Source organism: Diabrotica undecimpunctata, chromosome 6, assembly GCF_040954645.1.
Source record: "Diabrotica undecimpunctata isolate CICGRU chromosome 6, icDiaUnde3, whole genome shotgun sequence".
In the NCBI taxonomy this organism is placed as follows: Eukaryota; Metazoa; Arthropoda; class Insecta; order Coleoptera; family Chrysomelidae; genus Diabrotica; species Diabrotica undecimpunctata.
Window position 1 is genome coordinate 126,847,516 of NC_092808.1, and position 25,580 is coordinate 126,873,095.

A 25,580-nucleotide genomic window follows, 5' to 3' on the forward strand; every position below is an offset into this window, starting at 1 on the left:
TTATTAGCACAATTAAATACGGAACATGTATTTGCACACATTTTTGATAAAATTTATGTGTAAAAAGGTAGGTCCAATTGTGTCATATTTCGCCGCTACGCACGCTGGCATCGTTTCAAGGTACCCCTACCATGGTCACGCACGGAGCGAATACTACGCGAATCATTCCTAGAGAAATATTGACATCAGCATTTGTGTGTTTGCCAAAGAAAGTGAATACCAAAGAGTGCAGTGACTATCGAACCATAACCTTAATGTCACGTACCTTGAAAATTCTGTTGAAAATTATCCACACCAGAATTCACTCTAAACTGGAGCTGGATATTAGTGACACACAATATGGGTTCCCCAATGGTATGGATACCAGAGAGGCACTATTCTCCTTCAACGTGCTGACACAGAGATGTTTGGATGTTAACCGTCCTTTTTACGTCTGTTTTATATACTACAATAAAGCGTTTGATAAAGTAAAACATGACCGACTCATGAAAATTCTAAAAAATAAAAACCTAGATGAAAGAGATTTACGGCTAATAACAAACCTTTATTACAATCAGCGAGCAATAGTACGAATTGAAAAAGAGACATCTGAATAAATGAAAATAAAGAGAGGAGTCAGGCAAGGCTGCATACTAGAGGTAATTCGATAAACTCTGGAAGATGAAACAGTCGGCATAAGAGTAAATGAAGTCTTAGTTAACAACATCAGATATGCAGATCATACAGTAATAATAGCAGATAGTTTACAAGACCTGGAAAGGCTCATAAGTAAAATAGTAATGTGTAGTAGGAAATACGGACTCTCGCTCAATATCAAAAAGACGAAGATTATGAAAATTTGTAAAAACAACTATAATACTAACGAAATCTTGACAGTAGAAGGCCAGCAGATCGAAAGAGTAAAAAAGAACACTTACCTAGGAACACTTATAACAAAAAATAATGACTACACTGCAGAAATCAAAGTCAGAATCGAAAAAGCACGTTCTAATTTTATGAAAATGAAAAAGGTCCTATGTGGCAAAGATTTAACATTAGCTCTTAAAGTACGCCTAACAAAATGTTACGTATACAGTGTACTATACGATGGAGTGAAATCATGGACGTTAAATCTAGACACAATGAGACGATTTAACGCCTTTGAAATGTGGATCTATAGAAGAATTATGAGGGTTTCCTGGGTAGATAAAGTTACGAACAATGAAGTACTGAGAAGAATAGGTAAAGAGAAGGAAGTTGAACTTACACTTAAAGAAAGAAAGTTACAGTATCTCGGACATGTAATGCAAGGCGAGAAGTCGCAGGGCATCCTGCGACTCATAATGCAAGGAAAGATAGATGGCAGAAGAAGCATCGAAAGAAGACGAATTTCATGGCTCAAGAACCTGAGAGAATGGTTTGGATGCAGCTCAAAACAACTATTTAGAGCTACTGCCTCAAAAATTAAAATAACTATGATGATTGCCAACCTCCGTAGCGGAGATGGCACCTGAAGAAGAAGAAGAACCTTTCTATTTGTAAATACAAATTTATAGACGATTATACAATTTCAAAAATATAAACATTAAACCTTTGATTAATATTTTTACGCTGTTTTATTTTGCATGTGTTAGTAATGAATAATTATTAATTTACAGGCATTGGCAGTCTGTCAAAATGTAACTAACTTCACAAAAAAAATTGCTAAATTTACAAGAGTTAAACAATCGTGCCATATGCCAGTATATATCACCAGTGATATTATTTAAGGGTAAGAGGCTCGGACCAGAATGGGAAGAAAATCTTTCTCCTGGAACCAAGGTAGTTATGATACCAAAGGAAGTATGACACATGATGTTTTTGTGAAGTGGATCAAACATTTTCAACAGTTTTGAGTTGTAGGTAAAAATACTTTGTTGATTTTTGATAGCGTTGTCTCATTTAGTTGCAAACATCGTTAAAGCTACCGAAAAGTAAGACATTACTCTCTTTTGTCTGCCAAGCAATATAAAGCATGAGCTACAGCGTATGGATATATTATCATCGGACTCAAAGCTACGGAAATTTACCCTTTCAATCCATCAGTGATTCCAACGAGCGCTTATGCACCTTCATGCCTAATCGAGTTTGAAAATCCAATGATGAAAATGGAAATGATCAAGACTCAAACACTTTTACAAATTAGAAGAAAAGTGCAGAAAGTGAACAAAGTATTTCTGCATAACCGATGAATCAATCTTCAGCTAAAAAGAACAAAACTTCCTAAACGTTCTTCCAAATACTAAGACGTTAGCTTTAAAAGTGTTTATTATTCAAGCTACTAAAAAGAAAAGGATTCAAAGAAAAAATCCATTTAGTCACGAGCCTAAAAGCTAGTGGTTAACTTGTTTGATGTTCCTTCTGATAAAGGCGACGCTACACCGAAAACTATTAAAAAGAAAAATGAACAGCCCAAACACCTCCAAATGAAAATGAAAAAAGAATCTTTAAGGAGTGAAATTGTTGATCCGTCATTACATTCTACAAGTGGTCCAACTTATGTAAAATAAATTTGACTTTCATTTGCAGTCAGTTGTATTTCTTTTTAACCTGAATGAACACAAAATGGTTTATTTTTTATTGGCCGTATTCGGAACACCTGGCCCTAATAAGTCCAATTTTCGTACAAAGTAAAATATATCAGTAAAAACGAAAGTAGTGTAGGTTATAGTAAGTTACCTGACATTTGAAGCTATTTTGTTACTTTCTAATTCAAATGAAACCTTTTTAAAATAATTTCAGACGTCAACGTGGCCTTATTTGGATCAACTACCTTAACTAACTGTGAAAAACATATATAACTGGAATCAAATTTAAGCTAAAATAAACGGAGAACTTATATACCAATCCAATACCAATGGAATTCCTCAGGGTAACTAACTGAGCCTGATGCTTTTCACCATTATTATGGATGAGATAACAAAAGAAAGTGCGCAAAATAAGAAAATATATAATGACAACATCAAAGACACCTGTAAGATGTAAACCCGAGGTGAATGGATCGGTTATACAGCAAGAGGTAAAGGTTAAATACTTGGGCATAGAACTATTAGGCTATTATTAATAATAAATTATTATGTTATTAATATACAAAATCGTAACACTACTCTTTACTCAAATATCAGAAAACTGAACGAAGAAGATTTAACTAATCGATATTGGAGACTTAAGAACTCACCTCCACTTTGTGAGGCTTTTAGAAGCCTGACAAATTTTGATTATGACTTTAAATCAGAGGATAATCTTATCAAACATTTTTATTCGTGCTTGCAACCCATTACTGTGATACAACCGAATTACCATGTAAATTCTTCTGTTAGCTCGAATATTTTGAGGTCCTGTTTATCTAGTCTGTCAGACTCTTTAGTTATTTATACGGATGCCTCAAAGTCTATTGTTGGTACTGGGTGCGCTTTCTACATTCCATCAACTAATACAGAAAAACTTTGTCGACTAAATCCTAGTTTTTCAATCTTTAGTGCTGAAGCTGTAGCAATATATGAAGCATTAAGATACTTTGAAAACACTCAGAATACATCTGTTACAATAGTATCTGACTCATTGTCTGTTATGTTAGCCATTGAAACTTTAAATTTTCCTAGTAATAACTCAAATATATATGTCTTTCAAATTAAAAAAACTTGTTTATGACCTTTATAAAAACCGAAGAGTGGTTCATTTTTTGTGGGTTTAAGGACATATAGGTCTTAAATACAACGAACATGTTGACCTATTAGCTAAAAAGGCCATTGATACCGGAACGCAAGCTGATCACCAAATCTGTAGACAAGACGCATTAACAATAATTAATTAAATTAAATTAATTAATTACCATTAATTAAATTAATGGTAAATATGCTTCTATACAGCCTTTAATCCCAAGTGATTATTGGTTTAAAAATTATTCTGTTCCACGAAGGTATATAACATCCATAATTAGAATAAAATTTGGACACGCCTGCTATCCTAGTCATCTGTCCAAACTAAAAATCGTAAATTCAAATTTATGTCCAGACTGTCAAAAAGAAGGTGATCTAGATCACATTTTCTTCGAATGTAAAAAATACACAAAACAAACTGAAGATCTAATAAAAAATTTAGTCAACATCAAAATTTTTCCTCCGTACAATATGTGCTATCTGCTATCTCTAAATATAAGAGTTGTAAATGAACGTTTGATGGAATTTATTTGCAAAAGTAAACTTAATATTGAAATGTAATTAGAATCCTAACCTCTGTTTTACCCCATTTGTTATTACCTTTTATCCGTGACATACCGTGACCCAATCTAGTTTGTCTTAAAAGCAATGTCTTGATAGGTCCCTAGACGAGAAACGAGTGTCCATGTTTTATCTCTATCCTATCCTTAGTAATAATTTTAATGCTTAAAATTTGTAATGATACTTAAGTTTGAAATTTATATTATCTTTTTATTCTTTCTGGGTAGAACATTTTCATGTTGTGACTGGCTGTATGGCACTTGCCTATGCCATTAAAAAAAAACTATTAGGCTATAGCGACGCAGAAGTAATAAAACAAACAACGAGAGCAACAAAAATAGCTGGCGGCCAAACTAAAAACATTGGCATTGAGGCTAAATCGAGAATATACAAAGCTGCTATAATACCTATAATGATATAGACCGCAAATACTAGACCAAAAACAACAAAAACCAAATGATTGCTTAAAACAACAGAAATAAAGGTACTTTGTGACGTTGCTGGAAAGACTTCATGCTGGAAGACTTGTTTCCCCGGAAGTGAAGAAATACATGCGTGTTAGACGGTTGGGTGCTGAACAGGAAAAAGAGTGGAATGAGCATATTAGCAGAATGGAAGAAAGAAGAAGAACTCGAATCCGAAAAAGGGGAACAATAATTTTAATATTGATGCAGATGAATGAAGTTTAAACAATAAACAAGGAAGAAGAAGAAAAAGCTCTTTGTATATAGGACTAATGATTGCCAACTTCTATGAAATAGTTTAGGTGCCACAAATATATATAGTAAAGTTCTAAAATATATTTAGAGTTAATTTAAAATATTTTATCCTGACGATATCACAAAATTTATCACAAATAATAAAGTTATTTTTATCGAAACTATTTATAAAAGATCGATGAAAAACCCACAAGACGTATTATTCCAATTCCAATCTTCTTACATCGTTAAAAGATTTGAAATGAATCAATAAAATGTGACAATATTTACCATTTACGTCATTTTCAAGGTATATTTACATGCAAAAAGACTCGGTGTTTCATACTGACCCCAACCCATTATCGTAAACAAAAGTACCGCGGAGGTAGTTATAGCTAGATCCAATTGTATTAAATGTTTAAGTTAAAAGAATCTCTTGGATCTGATATGATGCAACGTATGCTCGCGCTCATGCCGATAAACCAATTCAAATTTGTTTAGTTGTGGACAGTCGCTTCAACCGCTGAGTAAACACGTTCGAATTCTCCGTTTGTAAAATAACATCAATAAGACTTAGATAGTTTCTGTAACGAAGAAGTACAGTGAAGAATCATTTGTGGAAGTCATAAACTTTTTTAAATATAAGTGTAAATAACAATACTTCCGTGCGTTTGTCAAATGTTATAGTGTGCAAAAGATGACAACTTCAACAAGTAAGTTAAAAAAGATATTTACTACTATGTAAATAATGGATATAGCATAGAAATATATAATTAAGACGGTTTTTATCTCAAAATACATAAATTATTTTTAAAACAAAATTTATATTTTTAGAATTTTATTTGGTATACACAGAGATCTGATAAACATAGTGTTTTTCAAAATCTAATTATTTTTCTAATTTTAGAATTTAATTTAATTAGTCATGAAATATTTTTGGTCTCAAAACTTTATTAACTATTCTTTTCAATAGGATTTCTTCTCACATATCATAAGTTTCTTTAATTATAGATATAATATTTGGCTTTGCTTTGTCGTTATTTTATCTTATTCTGTTTCAAATGCTTCATCTTTTTCCATTTATGCTTTTGGTTTTTCGTTACCTTTGTAGCCTACAGGTCTATCTAAGTTACTGTGTTTATTTTTATATTTTTCTCATATAATATGTACTTTGGATTTAATTTCACGTTTTATTATACTTACACGTGCTCAAATCATCATAATTCTATCATTTCAAACTTCTTTCCTCTATACCTACGTATTAAATTTATTAAACTACTTCACTATAAATACTTTAATTGCAACTCACATTCCCTTAAATAAATACTAGCTATAGCTTGTTCTCCAGTTTCGAGATTCACAACACATTATTAAAATAATAATATACCTTTATCCTAGAATAACTTACACAATCATAAAATATAAAACAGTACTATACATTCGGCACCGACAACGAAATATTTAGTTTCTAAAAATTATATTAGCCGTTACCGTGCCTCGGAGGGCACATAAAGCCGTCGGTTCCGGCTACGTAATGGTCGTTAAGTCATGTTTGCGCGGGATTGCGCGGATGCGCGATTGCAAGTGCTAACACCAGACCTTAGCCAGAAGCTCACGCGAACGTTTTTCTTTTGTACTATAAATATAACCACCATACTTATTGTAAAATAATTGTTTACATAACAAAACTACTCACCTCTTCATTATTTCAATATTTATATATTGTGTTTGTGTAAACGAATTATGATAACAGAAAGGCTATTTTATTGATTAATAATTATTATAACAAAAGTTATTTTCTAATATTTTTTAGTGATTTACACTGTTTAAATGTGTATTTTGTCTATATCATTATATTTACAACCAGTGGCGGCTGGTGATAATTTTGTTCAGGGAGGCAAGGATTCGAGAATACAAAAAAATAAATATGTTATTACCGAAAGCGCACTACCTACTTTTTCTTGATAGATAAAAATATATAAGTAATAAAGATAAAAATTTCTCCAACTGAAGTTTTTTCGATAAACAACATGGCAAGCGCTGTCAGTCTTTCTTCCGACATTGTATTTCTTAGAAACGTCTTAATCGATTTTAAAGTAGAGATTTCAGTCTATGCCTTGTAACGTTATAAACGTCACATCTCTATTAATTTATATTTGAATAATTATTTCATTTTAATTTCTTTATTAATTTATTAATTTCTTTATCTTCAGTTTAATTTTTACTATTTTTCACAAAATAGTTGGCGCCCTATGTTTTTTCTTTTCTTCCTCTGTCTTTATTTTCTCTCTCTTTCTGTCCCGTAGAATAAATATTAGCCCTCTTTCTTTTTGTTCGGCAGACTATTCTGTTCCGTGTTGACAGACAAGCTAGTTTAATGATATCTATAGCAACATCCTATGACATCTGTGCTAACTTCATTTAGTCTTCCACTTTCTGTCAAAACAACTTTTCTGTGGTGGGATTATTTTTTGCCTCTTTTTGTATAAAGGAAGGCAAAAATTATTATAAGACTCATTTTTATGGTCTACAAATTCTCTTGGGTTTATTGGACATATCAAAACTTTATTGGACATATCAAAACTTTATTGGCATATCAAAACTTTATTGGCATATCAATAACTTTATTTGCATTTATTGACCAGTTCAAATTGATTGGCCATATTGGATTTCAACAATTAGTCAGGATATACAGCCACATGTGACTGCAGCTCTCCAGAAGCCACAACTTCTAATTGGAGGACCTAACAGCTAGAAATCACAAGCAGCCCATCGAAGCAATAAGTAGCACTTATTAACTGTTAAGTTTTGGCAGGGTTAATTATTGTTTTAAATAAATATATTTGTCTTATTTGCTGTCAGCTGAGAACTCAGGTTCAATCCCTAATAGTTTAAGACAAGACTAACTCACCCTTGAGATACTGAGCTAGGCAAGGTATAGACGATAAGCTCCCATGGTTGATTGAGGTATTACTTTTACAATAGTACTTCAATTCAGCTTCAATTACAGCTTGAATAAGTGAATCAAAACTTCACTTATTTAACAGAATATTGGATCCCAACTATATGACACTATTAAATTTAAAACCGATTACATTTTGGTTTCCTTGTGTTATTTCTGGTCGCGAGTAAAATATTGCCAATTCCAATTTTAGGGCATATTTTTCAATCATTGAAAATATTTCGAACCACGATAGTAATTCACCAACTTCTCCTCTTTCAATAAATTTGATGAAAGTGTTAAATATGACCCGTGAACAGCGACATCTACAAAAAACAATAAAACTTGGTTAGAAATCAATTCGGGAAACTGCCAAATCTGTGCTTTCTACAATTTACAAAGCAAAAGACAATAAATGAACTGACTTGAGGAATCTAGAAAATGCATTTAATAACACGTCAACCTATCTAGGCCAAAAACCCATCGCGAATTGATTTCTAGTACTCATATTGAGTGAGTAAATGAAAAATACAAAAGACAGTTAAGTTTTAATTTCAATACAGAGCACCACCATTCGTTTATACATATTTCGTCCTTTTGGATCCCTGAGAGCTAACTTGTAGTATCCTCTGAATCTGTATTGTGGAATGTAATTTTCAGATTCCTTATGTCAGTTCATTTATCTTCTGCTTGATTTGTAAATTGTAGAAATCACCTATTTGACAGTTTCCTGAATTGATTTCGAACGAAGTTCTTGAAAAATTATAATTTCGATTTTCAATTTTACTAATAAACTTCTCCCATGATTGCTTTGTGGTGTCGTGCGCCCGCGCCTGCTATCCTAACCGATTTTTCATGTTGCAATTTTAAAAGAATATAGATAGTACTTTTGCGTTCTTTATTGACAACTCAACAATTACATTATGACCTAGGTCAGGTCTAACGTCGTAAACAAAAGATGGTGTCTACACTCTACTACTATCAACATATAATTAATATTTATAAAACCGAAAGTTACTTTAAATACATAATTTCTGTTGATTCGACAAGGCCGATTACAGGTCATTTCTATTGTAAATTCACTATTGTTTATTATTATTGTTTTATTACATTTCACGTATATGACATTGAACTAAATCACGAAAGAATCTTATTTCCAAGCTTCTTTGTATATCTCTCTGTTTTCCTCTTTATTATTTTGCAAATAGTTCTGATGTACTCATTTTTTTTTCAATAACTGTAATTTTAATTTGTTGATTCTATTGCCATAAACCCTTCTTGTTTCTGTTTTTCTTTTTCTTGCCTAGAGTCTCATATTATATTTATGTTCTCAAATTATCCCGTTCATAATTTATATCTGGTTTTGTAGGTTGTTGTTTCAGATATTGTTAAAGCGTCTTTGGTCAAGATCCGTTATATTAACTTTTTATATATTATCTGTCTTCTTATATATATATATATATATATATATATATATATATATATATATATATATATATTGCGAAGGAAAAGGAGAACCGAAAATTAGTTTATTTAACAGCCCTATAGGATAGGAGTTCTCTTGTAATATAGATCTCAGCTTTTTTAGTCCCTTGTCTCTACTCGATGTGTGACAAGTTGATAACCCTAGTTTTCAGGGCCAAAACCAAATTTGTTTTCATCTTAGATGGATGTTGAGAATGAAAGTTTATAAAACGGTTACTAAACAAGGTAAAGTAAACTGCAATTTTCTGACAACCAAAATTTTCATAACAATGAGATCCGACAATTGACATTGACACACAACACATCAGTTATACCATCTAAAATAACTTATAGTTGCCTGCCCTACATTCCAGTTCAGACACCGAAGCTAACGAACATCTTCAAAAATGTTAGTGGTTTAAAAATTACAACCAAAAGTGAAAACGGTATCGAAGTTATACACAAAAACAAAAGATCCTTTCACAATACAGGAGTCATCGAATGTTGATTATTCTATACTGTGTACCAATTGTAACAAAATATACATAGGAGAAACATCTCGTAATTTTCACAGTAGGGTAATCTCACATCGTAGTGATATAAAAACTAAAAAAATAAATGCATGTTCACTGACAGAACATGCATTCACTTTAAAACATGAATTTAATTTCGAGGATTCCTGTATTCTGACAAAGGAAAAGAACCATTCAAAACGTGTTTTCTTGGAAATGTGTTCCATAAAATCTAGTACATCTTGCATCAATAAAAAGTCTGACATAGATAAACATTTATTGTTACTTACTGGAAAAACATCCAAAATAAAATAAATATTTACCTGTACATAAATTACACTTGTATGCATAACATGTTGCATACCATTAAGACAGGTTTAAAAATTTAAAAGTAAAATCACACAAGATGGGCCATATTTCTTAAAAAGAAATATAATATTAGGTACACCTAATTACTTTTTAATCACAGGGTTTTTACTTTCTGTTCTCTATGTGTCAGAGTTAAGACACACCAGTAAAAGAAGCCATATACTAAGTTTTACTATCTTTACCTAAATTTTAAAAATTTTAGAATGTATTTTGTCCATTATTTTATATTTTATATGTGTGTTATTAATGTTGAGTGTCAATGCTTTTATAAATAATCTCAACGACTAGTAAGTTGCACTGAAGAATTGTAATATTTTATAAATATTTACATATTTTTCTTATTACAGTGTCTTGAAAAAGGAATAAAACCATTCCGAAAGCTGGGCAAAAAGTCAAAAGAGTGTTTCATTAACATCCTGGCCAATTTTCTGACTGCAGCCCTAATAAACTGTGTTGTTTGTTTATATCGACAGTCACTAATATCCAGTATTTCTTGTATATATATGTATATATATAGATGGCGTATTACTCTTATGGATCTCCATCCTTGATCACTCCAAGTGTATTAATGAATATCTTTATGCCTAAAGAACATATTCGTGATTTTTAATTTGTCCACGGTAGCGAAGTGTCCCAATTCATGTCTGTTGTGGTTTAATTGGAGTTCTCCATCGGCCAGACGTAGTACTCACGGCCTTCCAGTTTAAACGATTATCCAGAAGAAAAGCTAAAACACATCAAAAGGTTCAGCTATTTAACTGTACTTACCAAACTGAATCACACCGTTGTTGACAATATTGACAACAATAACAGTTTGATCGTCGCTCCAAATTAGAGAAATCTCAATATGCTAAATATTACTTTCTATGTTCTAGTAGTAAGTGACTGAAGACTTGTCAATTTATACCATTTAAATTCTTGTTAGAATCAGAAATTGAGTTTGTTTACTTCCCTTTGATCTGAAATACGAGTAAATCAAACTTTTTATGGCTGATGTTTGATATAAATACTAGCAATGCCCTTAACTTTTGACGGAAGTTTTTTAATGTAGTGAACTATGTTAACATGTTTACTACCATTTGTATATTCAAGGCCTGATTTTTCTATTTGTTATTACTAAAATTATCATAAAGTGAATGCCTTTTTCTAGACAATCATGTAAATTTTTAAACAATGACCAAAAATGAATTTATAACTTCCCTTCGGAAATTTTCTAATTTTTGATCTTTTATTTTTATATTTTTCATTCTGCTGATCTGACGAACTTAGCTTAGAATTAAATAATGTGTCTAAAAAATTAACAGAAAATTAAACAAAAAAAAAAACACTCAAAAACATTATGCATGAAAAAAAGTTGAATTAATTTAATGCTTTCTAATAAAAATGTTTTTTTTTGGCATTGCATAAATATACAACGATGGCGGTTTTTTGACACGCGAATAATTTTCCATGCGTGAAACATGGAAACTCTAAGTTAATTCGGCAAACTTCAAACGGTTCACTTTGTGATTTGTTTATTGTCATTGAAAAAACCAAAAGCATGGGAAACTGTAAACGAGTAAATAAACATTGAAGAGGGAGAGGTAAAGGAAGCATCAATGGAATAAGATAAGGGGATTCCCAGAGTCCTTTATTGTTCATCCTGATCATGGATGAAATAATAAAAAAGTAAGAACTAAAAAAGAATACCAAAAGAAAAACAACTTAAAATAATCTGCTATGCAGATGACTCAATACTAATCTCTTAAAGTGAAGATGATTTACAACGTTTGTTGCACCAACTGAATATAATCGCCAGAAAATTTAACATGTTAATTTCCCCAAAAAAGACAAAATGCATAATTACAACAGCAAATTTACAAAGATGAAAATTGGAGCTTGAAGGTCCAATAATAGAATAAGTGATGGAATTTAAATATCTAGGCATCACATTATCTACCTATGGAAACCTCGAAAGCAAAGTGAAAGATCAAGTGAATAGAGCCAACAGAGCCGTTGGTTACCTGAATGAAACAATATAGAGAAATAAAAGTATCGGGAAAGAAATAAAAGACAGAATTTACAAAGTAGTCATTAGACCAATAATGACATTCGCAGTAGAAACACGACGTGACACAAAGAGGACAAAAGAACGCTAGAAACAGCAGAGAACCAGCAACAGATTAGAAAAATCAGGTGGAGGACATCAAGGACTGGTTAAGAAATAAAAGAGTGGAATGGAAAAAATCACATAAGCCGACTGACAACAACAACAAGTAGAGTAAAAGAACAGAGAACAAAAAGAAGATATTGAGCATTCTGGTTTTATAAAGGGTGAGTCATGAGGAACTTTACATACTTCTACCATATGTAGAGTCCCTCAGGGAGCATATCATGTGGCCACTGAAAAATGTCAACTCCTCTTCTTTATTAAATAACAGGGTGATTTGTGTAATTGACCATTTATTTCATTTTACTGTAGTGTTTATACGGCTCATTTGATTTTTTAAATTTTTGCATGATACAGTACACTACTATCAAGCATTCGACTGGTATTAGCTAAACTAAAAAATTCCAGGACTGGCTTTGGAAAAATTAATTTAGGGATTCGTATTAAATATTACACCCTGTATAAATTTTTTTTAAAATGCAATAAGTGATTTTCAAACTACATAAATAGCCAATGACAACGACATATGCGACAATGTTGTCGCACTTTTATTAAATTTTTAGTGAACGATCAAATCTTACCAAAAATAGAACAACCATAATGAAGTATCAAATTATAAGGTATTATTTTAAACAAATGTTATAAATTTCAAACATTTTAATTAAAATGAGTTCCTACAACATAATATAATACGTAGAAAATTAACATCTTTACTGTCACTTTGTATTATCTCTATGATAGAATCAATTGTTTTTCAATTTTAAATTTTTACTCATAGATCGTATTGGGGCATTATTTTCGATAAATAATAAATTAAATTGATTAAAAAGTGAAACCTCTTGTATGTGTTAGTTTTTGTTGATTGTAAATGATTAAAATTTTATGTCAAATAATAATACATTGCATCAACTGTACTAAATAAAAATAAATCTAAAAAAGTTTAAAATGAAGGTTGGCGTTGACTGTTTGACGTTTCTTGATATTTTATACCCATTGTCATTATTGTCATTATCAATTGTTATTTATGTATACAAGAATACATATTTCTTCTGTCATATCTACGTTAAGTACATTGTGTTAGTTTTGGTAGAGCTTTTGTTACTTTCGTTCAAAATGCCACATCAGTTTTCGACCACAGAATATGCAGACATAATATTTGTTTATGGATTCTGTAATGGGAATGGTAGGGCTGCTAGTAGAGAATATCGCAGGAGATTTCCTAATCGTCGAACTCCCAGTCATCCGACATTTGGGTCAGTTTTTAATTATTTCCGAGAAAATGGCACTTTTCCTAGTGAAACAACAGAGCGACATGTAGATGAAGCGCAGGAAGATGACATTATGGACGCCGTTACTATGAACCCTACAATAAGCACTAGACAAGTAAGTCGAGAACTCAATGTTACTCAATCAAAAGTAAGTAGAGTCTTACAAAAAAATAATCTATACCCATATCACATTCAAATGGTTCAGCGACTACATGCTGGAGATGAGATCGATAGGTTGGAATTTTGTAGATGGATTAACAATAATCGACCAACGCTATACAGGACACTATTTACAGATGAAGCCCAATTTACCAGAGACGGGATAAATAATTCACGAAATTCACATGTGTGGGCAGAAGAAAATCCCCATGCTATTCGAGAACGTCGTTCTTAGTTAAGGTTTTCGGTTAACGTGTGGATTGGTGTCATAAATAACCAATTAGTAGGTCCTCACTTTTTTGATGGTCCTTTAACAGGGCAGGTCTATTTGAACTTTCTACAAAATATTTTGCCGAATTTGCTTGCCAACGCGAACGTTGCTATCCGAGGGATGTATTTTCAGCATGATGGGGCACCCCCACACTTTTTACTGGCAGTGAGACAACATCTCAATAATGTTTATGGCAACAGGTGGATAGGACGTGCAGGTCCTATTTCGTGGCCTTCAAGATCACCTGATTTCAATCCCGTTGATTACCATATTTGGGGACGATTGAAGCAACTAGAATTATACTGATAGAATTATACATTGTTGTAATACTATTAGAAACGATCCCCAGAGTATCCGTAATTCAATACGTCAATTAACAATTCGGCAACAAAAATGTGTACAGGCTGCAGGGTTCCATTTCGAAAATCTATTTTGAATTATTTTTATTTTGTTACCATTATTGTATCTTTTCCAGTTCTAATTTATGGGTTTATCATAACTATGTACATATTTTTAGTTTTTTTTTAAATTGTTCTTCGTTATTGTTAGTAGTTACTGTTTTTTGTTGTGCAGTGACTCAGTTTATTATTTCAATTAAAATGTTTGAAATTTATAACATTTGTTTAAATTAATTACCTTATAATTTGATACTTCATTATGGTTGTTTTATTTTTGGTAAGATTTGATCGTTCTCTAAAAATTTAATAAAAGTGCGACAACATTGTTGCATATGTCGTTTTCATTGACTATTTATGTAGTTTGAAAATCACTTATTGCATTTTAAAAAAATATATACAGGGTGTAATATTTAATACGAATCCCTAAATTAATTTTTCCAAAGCCAGTCCTGGAATTTTTTAGTTTAGCTAATACCAGTCGAATGCTTGATAGTAGTGTACTGTATCATGCAAAAATTAAAAAAATCAAATGAGCCGTATAAACACTACAGTAAAATGAAATAAATGGTCAATTACACAAATCACCCTGTTAATTAATAAAGAAGAGGAGTTGATATTTTTTAGTGGCCACATGATATGCTCCCTGAGGGACTCTACATATGGTAGAAGTATGTAAAGTTCCTCATGACTCACCCTGTATTGGTCGATATTCTTTTAATCCTACATTTTTATGTCAGAATCTATAAATTAACTTTTTCGTAAATATAATGTTTTCGTCCAAACATCTTTAATTTATTCTTAAATTTATTTAAAGCATACCATGTCTTTTTCTCTCTTTTTTGAATTTTTAGTTTCACGCGCATTTACGGTCAATGTGCATTCGCTTATATTATCTATTTTTCTGTTTTTATTTTTTTAATTTTGATCCTACGACTTGGAACGTATTCTTCTCATGACGCCGTCTCCTTTCGAAGGTTGGCGATCTAAATGGCAATTGTAGTTCTGGAAATTGCTGCGCGAAAGATTTCTGCGGATGAGCGGTCGAACCATCTCCTTAGGTCTTTCAGCCACGAGTTCTGGCGTCTTCCCACTGATCTTTGGCCCTGTACTTTTCCTTCCAGTATAACTTGAAGTAATTCATATCTTTCGCCTCTCAACACATGACTCAAGTATTGCATTTTCCTCTCTTTGATTATTCTTAGTAATTCTTTTTGTATTAGCTAATACATATTCATTAATCTTTATATAGGATACCTACATAATGATAGTATATTTATTATTTCAATTATGTAATAATAAAGTAATTTTGAATATACAGGTTTGTAACCAACAATTATTTATATTATTGGATCGACAAATGATACGCAATAAAATAAATACCTAATATAAGGATATTAAAAAATAATTACTTCGACATTGGAATTATTAAGAAGACGACAGGTTCTTCTTGAAATCGTCTTGTTGTCTATCCGTCTGTCCCTGCGAGAATTCTTAAAGAAAAACTTTTAGAGTCTTGAAACTTGATACACAGATGCCTCTTAGCTTTTCTTTTTTATACATAATTCGTCAAACCTTCCGTGTATGAATCGGTATCAATAGAGTGTTCTAACGTTATTCCTACGTCTTCAGACACTCGGGCTGATATAAACTCATTTAAATTCATCATTCGCTGCCGTTTTAATTCATCAAAGCTTTTGCTGAAATGTGTAAATCTTTTACTACGCAGTGATATTCGACGCGGTTTAAAACCCGAAGCATATATCATCATCATCATCATGTGCAGCTTTATCAACCGTTTCCAATTACGGTGCAGCCTCCCTTATTTCGATGTTATTCTATGTTCTTATTATTATTCGACGATGTCTTAGTTATTCGTTGTTCTTATAATTTGCGCTCATTTGCGCCCATATTCTTCTATCTTGTGCTATTCGAGACCACGTTGTTCCTGTTAATTTTCTTATATCGTAATCCCATCTGAGATTTGGGCGTCTCTTTGGCCTCTTAGCGTTCCTGGGGTACCACATAGTTGTTCTAGTGGTCCATCTGTTGTCTGTTCTTCTTGCTATATGTCCTGCCCATTGCCATTTCAGGGATTTTATTCTTTGGATTTCATCAGTCACCTGGGTTTGCCTCCGTATCCATTCAATTCTTTTACGATCCCTCTTTGTTATCCCCAGCATACATCTTTCCATTGCTTTTCGAGTTACTTGGAGTTTCGACGTTATTTCTCTCTTTAATATCCAAGTTTCACATCCATATGTCAAGAGGGGTAATATGCATTGTTCAAATACTCTCTTCTTGAGGTATAGTAGCATTTTGGACTTGAAGACTATGGAATTTCGTACGAATGCTGACCACGCTTGTTTTATTCGCCTGTTGATTTCCGGAAGTAGTGATCCCGATTTATGTATGAGCTGTCCCAGGTATATGTATTCGTCTACTACTTCTAGCGAGGTTTCATTAATTTTTATTTCCACGTTGGCAATCAGATCATTGCACATTATTTTATAATCCGAAGCATATATATATATATATATATATATATATATATATATATATATATATATATATATATATATATATATATATATATATATATATATATATATATATATATATATATATTGCAGATTAGTTAAATAGTAAACTCTTAAATATTGGGGAAATCTGCAAGAAATACTCTAATGTGTATCAATTGTTTCGCCGAACGTTTTCGCCAAAGAGAATTAATTTGGCTTCTTCAGGGCTGAAAGAGAATAAATTATAATTAGCTACCATATATTATCTATTAAAACATTATTGATCTTACCGTAACTTAGAATTGTAGAGTTAGAATATTAAAAAACTTTGCTAGTAACATAGTGGTGTTTTTTGTTACTATGTGCAAAAAAAGTTTTTTATAAGGATTGAAATGTATGGTAGCTTCGAACTTGACACGTAAAGGCTTACCCAAGGTTACCTTTTAAATGTAGTTGCATTGGGTTTTTCGATTAACCTTGGGTAAGCCTTTACGTGTCAAGTTCGAAGCTACCATACATTTCAATCCTTATAAAAAACTTTTTTTGCACATAGTAACAAAAAACACCACTATGTTACTAGCAAAGTTTTTTTAATATTCTAACTCTACAATTCTAAGTTACGGTAAGATCAATAATGTTTTAATAGATAATATATGGTAGCTAATTATAATTTATTCTCTTTCAGCCCTGAAGAAGCCAAATTAATTCTCTTTGGCGAAAACGTTCGGCGAAACAATTGATACACATTAGAGTATTTCTTGCAGATTTCCCCAATATTTAAGAGTTTACTATATATATATATATATTCTTGGACACAAGAAAGGAACCAACACAAATTGATAACGAGGAAGCTCCAATAATATTAAAATCTGAAGTCCATCATGCTATAAACAACTCAAAATCTGGCAGAGCCCCTGGGCCAGATGAAGTTCATATCGAGCTGATTAAACTTATAGACGAAGACAATTTAAGTGCAATAACTATACTCTTTAACAACATATACAAATCTGGTGAGATGCCTACAGAATGGCTGCTATCGACCTTTGTTCCGCTACCAAAAACCAAGAACCCCAAACACAGTAATGACTATAGATTAATCAGCTCAATGTCACACTTATTAAAACATTTTTAAAGATTATACATGCAAGAATATTCCGAAAGGGCGAAGCGGATATGAGTAATAGACAGTTTAGCTTTAGTAACGGCTTCGGAACAGTGTAAGCTCTGTATAGTTTCAAAACTCTTGTAAAAAAATGTCGAGACCAACAAAAAGATCTTTTCGTTGCGTTTATAGACTATAAGAAAGCTTTCGACAAAGTTAAACATAACATTCCCATGGAATGTTTAAAGAGAAAAGGGTCGACAAAAATGACATTAACATACTGAGAAATTTCTATTGGAACGAACAGGCTGTGGTAACATTATATGGAAATAGCACGGATGCGCAACAGATAAGTAGAGGAGTGAGACAGGGCTGTGTACTTACATCATTACTATTTAATATATATTCCGAAGAGTTATTTACGCAAGCACTTGAAAACTGTACAGAAGGGATCAAGATAAATGGCGAAAATATAAACCGTTATGCTGACGATACAGTCATTACCGCTGAAAGTGAGACAGACCTGCAGATGTTACTAAACACAATTTGTGATACTGGAGACGAGTTTGTTTTAACAATAAACATAAAGAAAACAAAAACTATGGTTATCAGTAAGAGGGGCAAAGTCAGTACAAGGATCCAGATAAAAAATTATGATATTGAGTAAGTGGACAAAATGAAATACTTAGGAGTCTAGATTACGGAAGATTTGAATCCGAAATCAGAAATTCGCTCAAGAATAGTGCAATCAAGAGCAGCCTTTTTGAAAATGAGGAAATTTCTGAGTAACCAAATACTTAATCTGCAAATCCGATATTGAATGGTAAAATGTTATATCCACTCCATTCTTCTTTATGGTGTCGAAGCCTGGACTGTTAATGTTGAATTAATGAGAAAACTGGAAGCTTTTGAGATGTGGCTTTTTAGGAGAATTTTGAAGACACCGTGGACCGATCGTATTACGAACGAAATGGTGCTATACAGAATGGGAAGAGACAGAGAACTTTTGACCACAATTAAAAAACGAAAGGCAGCATATTTGGGGACATACTTAGAAATGATAAGTAAGAGTTGTTGCAGCTAATTAATTATAACCGGTAAAATCGAAGGAAAACGTGGTCCTGGTAGACGACAAATATTCTGGCTAAAAAACATTTGCGACTGGGCCGGGTTAAACACACAGACTTAAGAAAAGCAGAGGATAGAGACGAATTTGCAATGGGTATAGTCAACCTTCATTAGTGGAGACGGCACTAGAAGAAGAAGATATATACGTATATCTATATAATATATATATATATATATATATATATATATATATATATATATATATACATATACATATACATATATAATATTAGTCTCTCTCTTTAAGAAATGGTCGAAATTGTCATCAGTTTTTTGTACATTTCCACAACTTTGTGGTTTGTTTCTCTTCGAAAGATATCTCCATCCATTCTTAAAAAATCCCTCTAAAATTTATTTTTAGTTCACATCTCTCAAATCTAACTTCTACATCCATAGGATCCATGTCTTAATTACATAGAGAAGAACTGTTGATCGGATTACTACAGTATATATAATTTTGTTTGCGTCTCTAAATTGTTTCTTACTAATAACATAAGTAGGTTTTCAGCATTCTTAATACCTTTAGAAATTTTTTCGTAATTTCTAGGTTTTCCTTATCTTTGTTTGTTGAGATTACTCTCATATAATTAATATTAAACTGAAGAACACTAGAATTAACTTTAATCAAAAAATCCATTATAATATCCCAACATGCTAAGTATTTTGTCTTATAATTTGTGTACTCTCAATATTAACATCAAATGTGACTTTAAAACACAAATAATATATGTTCTCAATATATTATTGACTTTTGAAACGTTCTTCTTCTTCTTTTTCTTCTTCTTCTTCTTTTTATATAGACATGACTCTGTCTGTTTTTCAATGTGCCTCCAGTAAGTTGTCATTCCATCGTTTGCGTGGTCTTCCTACTGATCGTCTTCCTATTGGGGAATTGTCTCTTGCCGTCTTTACTACTCTATTTGTTGTCATTCGGCTTATTTGATCGTTCCATTCTACTCTTCTATTTCTTACCCAGTTTTTGATATTCTCCACCTTGCATCTATGTCGTATATCTGTACTTCTAGCTCTGTACCATAGTGTCTTACCATCAATTTTTCTAAGTGTTTTCATCTCTGCTGTTTCTAACATCCTTTTTGTTCTCTCTGTGTCAGGTCTTGTTTCTGCCGCGTATGTCATTATTTGTCTGATGACTATTTGGTCTGATGACTGTTTTGTAAATTCTGCCTGTCGTTTCTTTCCCGATATTTTTATTTCTCCATATTGTTTCGTTTAGGCAGCCTGCGGCTCTGTTTGCTCTATTCACTTGATCTTCCACTTCGGTTTCGAGCTTTCCGTAGCTAGATAATGTGATGCCTAGAGATTTAAACTGCATCAATTGTTCTATTATCTGACCTTCCAGCTCCAATTTACATCTTAGTAAATTTGCTGTTATAACCATGCATTTTGTCTTTGTTGGGGAAATTAACATGTTAAATTTTCTGGCGGTTATATTAAATTGGTGCAGCATACGTTGTAAATCATCTTCACTTTGAGAGAGTAGTATTGCGTCGTCTGCATAGCAGATTATTTTAAGTTGTTTTTCTCCCATTTGGTATCCTTTTTTAGTTCTTACTTTTTTTATTATTTCGTCCATAATCAGGTTGAACAATAAAGGACTCAGGGAATCTCCCTGTCTTATCCCATTACCAGCTTCAATAGGGTCGGTTAGTTTTTTTTTTCTACTTTTACTTTTATTGTGTTGTTTTGGTAGATATTTTCGATTGTTTTGATTATTCCTAGAGGTATGTCTCTTGCATTCAGTAAGTGGATAACATCTTTTAATTTGACCCGGTCAAATGCCTTTTTAAGGTCCACGAAACATAGATATGCCGGTTTGTTGTATTCTAATGACTTCTCGTGCACTTGCCTCATTATAAATATAGCGTCGGTGCATGATCTTCCCGACCTAAAACCTTGTTGTTCTTCTGCTAGTGTTATAATTTCATTCAATTTATTTGTTATCACTTTGGTTGTTAATTTGAGTGTTGTGTTTAATAAATTATTTCCTCTGTAATTTTCCGGGTCCGATTTGTCTTCCTTTTAGAAGAGAGATATTAAGATGCTTGATCTCCATTCTGAAACGTTCTGAAAATTTATATATCTCGTGATCGACTCTGGTATACCAAAATTTCGACCAACTTTCCTTATCTTTCGTCTACATCGATCCAGAATTGTCATTCTTCATAGCTAAATTTATTGCTTTTTCTATGGTAAGTTCTTGGCATCAGAAATTTAAAATACATTCACTATGGCGTAAATCCGCGCTGCGTGAAATTATTCTACTCCGATTTCTCGGAATTGCCCAAAACCTATTTGTGTCATTATACTTAAAGTTTATTAAAGATACATTAATGGCAATTATATGCAAATTATTTAAAAACTATGTATATTTTAGAGAAAATGCCATACTGCACTTAACTATAAAATTTGTCACTTACGTCAAGTAATTGTAAGCGCACGTGTATCTATGAAATTACAGCTTACTCTTTGCGAGTTCATAACATATCTCTAAATTTGATGCCCAGCGTCTGGAGCCACACGAAGTCAGCGGGAAATGATGCTTAGTAGAGACGGGCTTATCATAATGTGTAACAATTTACTAGTTACTTTATTGCGCGGATTTACACACCGCGGAATTCCCTCGATCTCCCGACAGCGGGAAGTGATGCTTAGTAGAGATGGGCTGACACAGTTTTGTAACAGTTTACCAGTAACTTTATTGCGCGGATTTACCCACTGCGCGGAATTCCCCGTTCTCCCGACAGCGGGAAGTGATGCTTAGGAGAGTTGGCTGGCACAGTTTATCATCATATGTAACAGTTTACTAGTTACTTTATTAATTACTATTTAAATGGAAATAAGCCACAATTAAAGGTTAAAATACGTTTATTGACGTTTCAATTTCCACTTCGGAAATCGTTCTCAAAATACAAACATTAGTAAATTAAACAAATTTTGTTTTTTGTTACTTAGTGAAAAATTCTTCTAATAATTTAATTTTATCTGACTCATCTATATTGACAATTCAGACATACATTATACATTTTAAAGTAGACATCTTTAAAATGATATTGCCAATATTGTTGAGTTGCGTTCCTGGGACGACTTTACTTATAAGATAGTTCATTCGATTACATGAAATCAACTTTAATTTGAGAATATTCGTCAGAGTAGATCATAACATGTAATTCGTCTTTAAAAAGACAAATACATGCCATGATGACAGTAAAATTCTCCTGTTAGTGATTCCATAGTAAATTATGAGGGAAAAACCAGGAAAAAACCTCATAATACTATCCCGACATGGTAAGTATTTGATCGTGCATTTAGTTTACCTTTAATAAACACCAAATTCCGATTTTATATGTTTGTTATTTAAAAAACATAAATGATGTATTCTCTATATGTTACTGACTTACCAATACTGGTATTTTCCTCTTAATAACTTCCTCTTTCAATATGGGTAACCAGATCCTACTACATTCTGCCGAGGAATTCGCGACACAATTGGTCTCATTTAGCATAATTAGAGCCGCTTCTTTAATTTTTCTCTTTTTACCATCCGTTTCTTTTAGGACTATATTTGAATCATTCCATTGAACCCTATGTTCATTATCCCATGCGTGTTTACAGATTTGAGATCTATCAAATTCTCTATTTTTAATATAGGATTGATGTTCACTTATTCTAACATTTAATGGTCTTGATGTTTCACCTAAATAAAACTGATCGTATTCACAAGGTATTTTATAAATGCAATTCTTTGTCCTTTCTTGTTCATTGTGAGTCACCTCAGTTTCGTATCCAGTATCGTTCTTAGAGATTAAAACATCCAGAAAAGGCAATGTGTTATTATATTCCTTTTCATGGTAAATGTTATTGTCTGTTCTTTATCGTTTATATCATTTAGGAATGTGTCCAACAACTATGATCTATGAGGATCATTTTATATATATCATTTTATATATAATATGACACATTCCTAAATGATATAAACGATAAAGAAGAGACAATAACATTTACCATGGAAAAGGAATATAATAACACATTACCTTTTCTGGATGTTTTAATCTCTAAGAACGATACTGGATACGAAACTGAGGTGTATAGAAAACCAACACACACCAACAGATATTTAAATTTCAAATCAAATCACAATATTAATATTAAAAAGGGAATTATTAAATCCTTATACGATAGAGCCAAAATTACTTGTTCTAACGAAAATTCGTTCTTGGAGGATAAACATTTGTTAACATCTGTTTTATTAAAAAATGATTATCCTTTATCGTTTATAAATAAGGAATTTTCAACAATCGATCGAATAGAACAAAACAACTTAGAACGAGATCCTACAGCATATGCAAGGAATAATACGAGGAAAATAACAATACCATACATAAAAGGATTATCTGAAAAGCTTAAAGGATAAGAAATAAATTCAACATTTCAACAACATTCAAAACAACAAACACGTTGAGATCTATTTTGTCCAAAACCAAACCTAACAATGAACAAGAAAGGACAAAGAATTGCATTTATAAAATACCTTGTGAATGCGATCAGTTTTATTTAGGTGAAACATCAAGACCATTAAATGTTAGAATAAGTGAACATTCTAATGAATAAGTGAATCACTAACAGGAGAATTTTACTGTCATCATGGCATGTATTTGTCTTTTTAAAGACGAATTACATGTTATGATCTTTTCTGACGGATATTCTCAAGTTAAAGTTGATTTCATGTAATCGAATGAACTATCTTATAAGTAAAGTCGTCCCAGGAACGCAACTCAACAATATTGGCAATATCATTTTAAAGTCGTCTACTTTAAAATGTATAAGGTATGTCTGAATTGTCAATATAGATGAGTCAGATAATATTAAATTATTAGAAGAATTTTTCACTAAGTAACAAAAAACAAAATTTGTTTAATTTACTAATGTTTGTATTTTGAGAACGATTTCCAAAGTGGAAATTGAAAAGTCAATAAACGTATTTTAACCTTTAATTGTGGCTTATTCCCATTTAAATAGTAATTAATTTAAAATGCCACAAGAAAATAGCTTCAGAACAATATTAAGTTACTTTATTGTGCGGATTTACCCACTGCGCGGAATTCCTTTGTTCTCCTCTTCATGTGAAAAAGATTTTGGATGGCAGTTGGCGCTATTTGAGACCTGTTTAGGTTGTAGACTTGGTTACAATTAAAAAAAGTTATAACATTTTTTATCTTAGTTGAACTTTAAATTTTTGTAGACCGAATTATTAAATCTTATACCTACAGTTTGTAGAAAGCTACAAACGTAAAAACAATTTTGTTGTATTTTGCACTGTTGTCACTGATCAAAATGTTTTTCCTTTGGAAAACATGTTTGTTGTCTAAACTGAATTTTTTGGAATAACAAACGTCGAACTTTTAAGATTCTACGTTATATGTAATATATAAAGCAATGTTTTACAGTAAAGAGATAATCAGGAATAATAATATTTATTATTCAATATCAAAAAAAAATCCATCCAATGATACGGTTTTTATTTTTCTGTTTATATTATGTTAGACGTAACTAATTGCGTTAAAAAATTTATCAGACTCCGGAGTTCAAGTTATCGTATCTTTAGTCCATTCGAATGTACATAAATAGATTTGTCAAGATAAACGACAAAGTCCTCCATAGGACAAAGTTTTAGTAAATAGTCAATACAGAATGTCTTCATTTGTTACTCGTTACACATAGCACCAAATATTTTAAAATGCATTAAGTGACAGAAACTCTTCAAATGTATATAAATTAAAATAAAATTCTTGTAGAATGACATCCCAGTGAATAGCAACAATCTGTAAGAAGGTTCCAAAGACCGGTGCGCCCAATATAGGGGAGTATTCGTTAATGACACTCTTTGAAATCTTTACAGGAACATAGAAAGGCTATAAATGACAATATTTTCTCATTGACGCATACAGACAATAACATTTTTAATGTTTTGGATGAAGCTCCAGTCAATATTACAGTAGTTGAAACCCTCAAACAAAAGACTTACTGCTCTCTACTTTTAAGGTGACTAAGAGATTACTTTAAGGGTATAGTATGTCTTCAATTTTGTTTAACGTATAAAGGGATATCCTTATTAACGTATAAAGGTATCTGGATAAAGCTCTATTCCAGTTGTAAAGAAAATGTCATTTAGAGTCTCCATTACAATAATTTTTGTCCAGGGATATAATACTAATATGATTATATAGAACATATTATGATCAGAAAAATATTTGAAAATTACATCAAACGGGGACTAGCAGTTAATGCTACTAAGTATATGTATGTAGGAAGCTAAAATATAACCTTTAAAAAAACCATTTGACAA

General features: G+C 31.9%; 1 protein-coding gene and 1 long non-coding RNA gene across 3 annotated transcripts in view; one reads left to right on the top strand and one right to left on the bottom strand.

Annotated features, from left to right (window-relative positions):
• The window catches only part of LOC140443867 (organic cation transporter protein-like), a 122,532-nt gene that overhangs the window by 21,244 nt on the left and 75,708 nt on the right, over positions 1 to 25,580 (top strand). Inside the window, exon 1 of one of the 2 annotated variants that reach the window (XM_072535361.1) lies at positions 5,293 to 5,649. The exons of the other annotated variant lie outside the window; for it this stretch is intronic. Coding sequence (XP_072391462.1) covers positions 5,634 to 5,649 — 16 coding nt within the window. The 5' untranslated portion in view covers positions 5,293 to 5,633. Of the gene's footprint in view, positions 1 to 5,292; positions 5,650 to 25,580 lie in introns of those variants that run through there. 2 annotated transcript variants of the gene reach the window in all.
• LOC140443869 (uncharacterized) overlaps positions 1 to 25,580 on the bottom strand; it is a 51,560-nt gene that overhangs the window by 6,915 nt on the left and 19,065 nt on the right. The gene's annotated exons all lie outside the window — the stretch shown is intronic.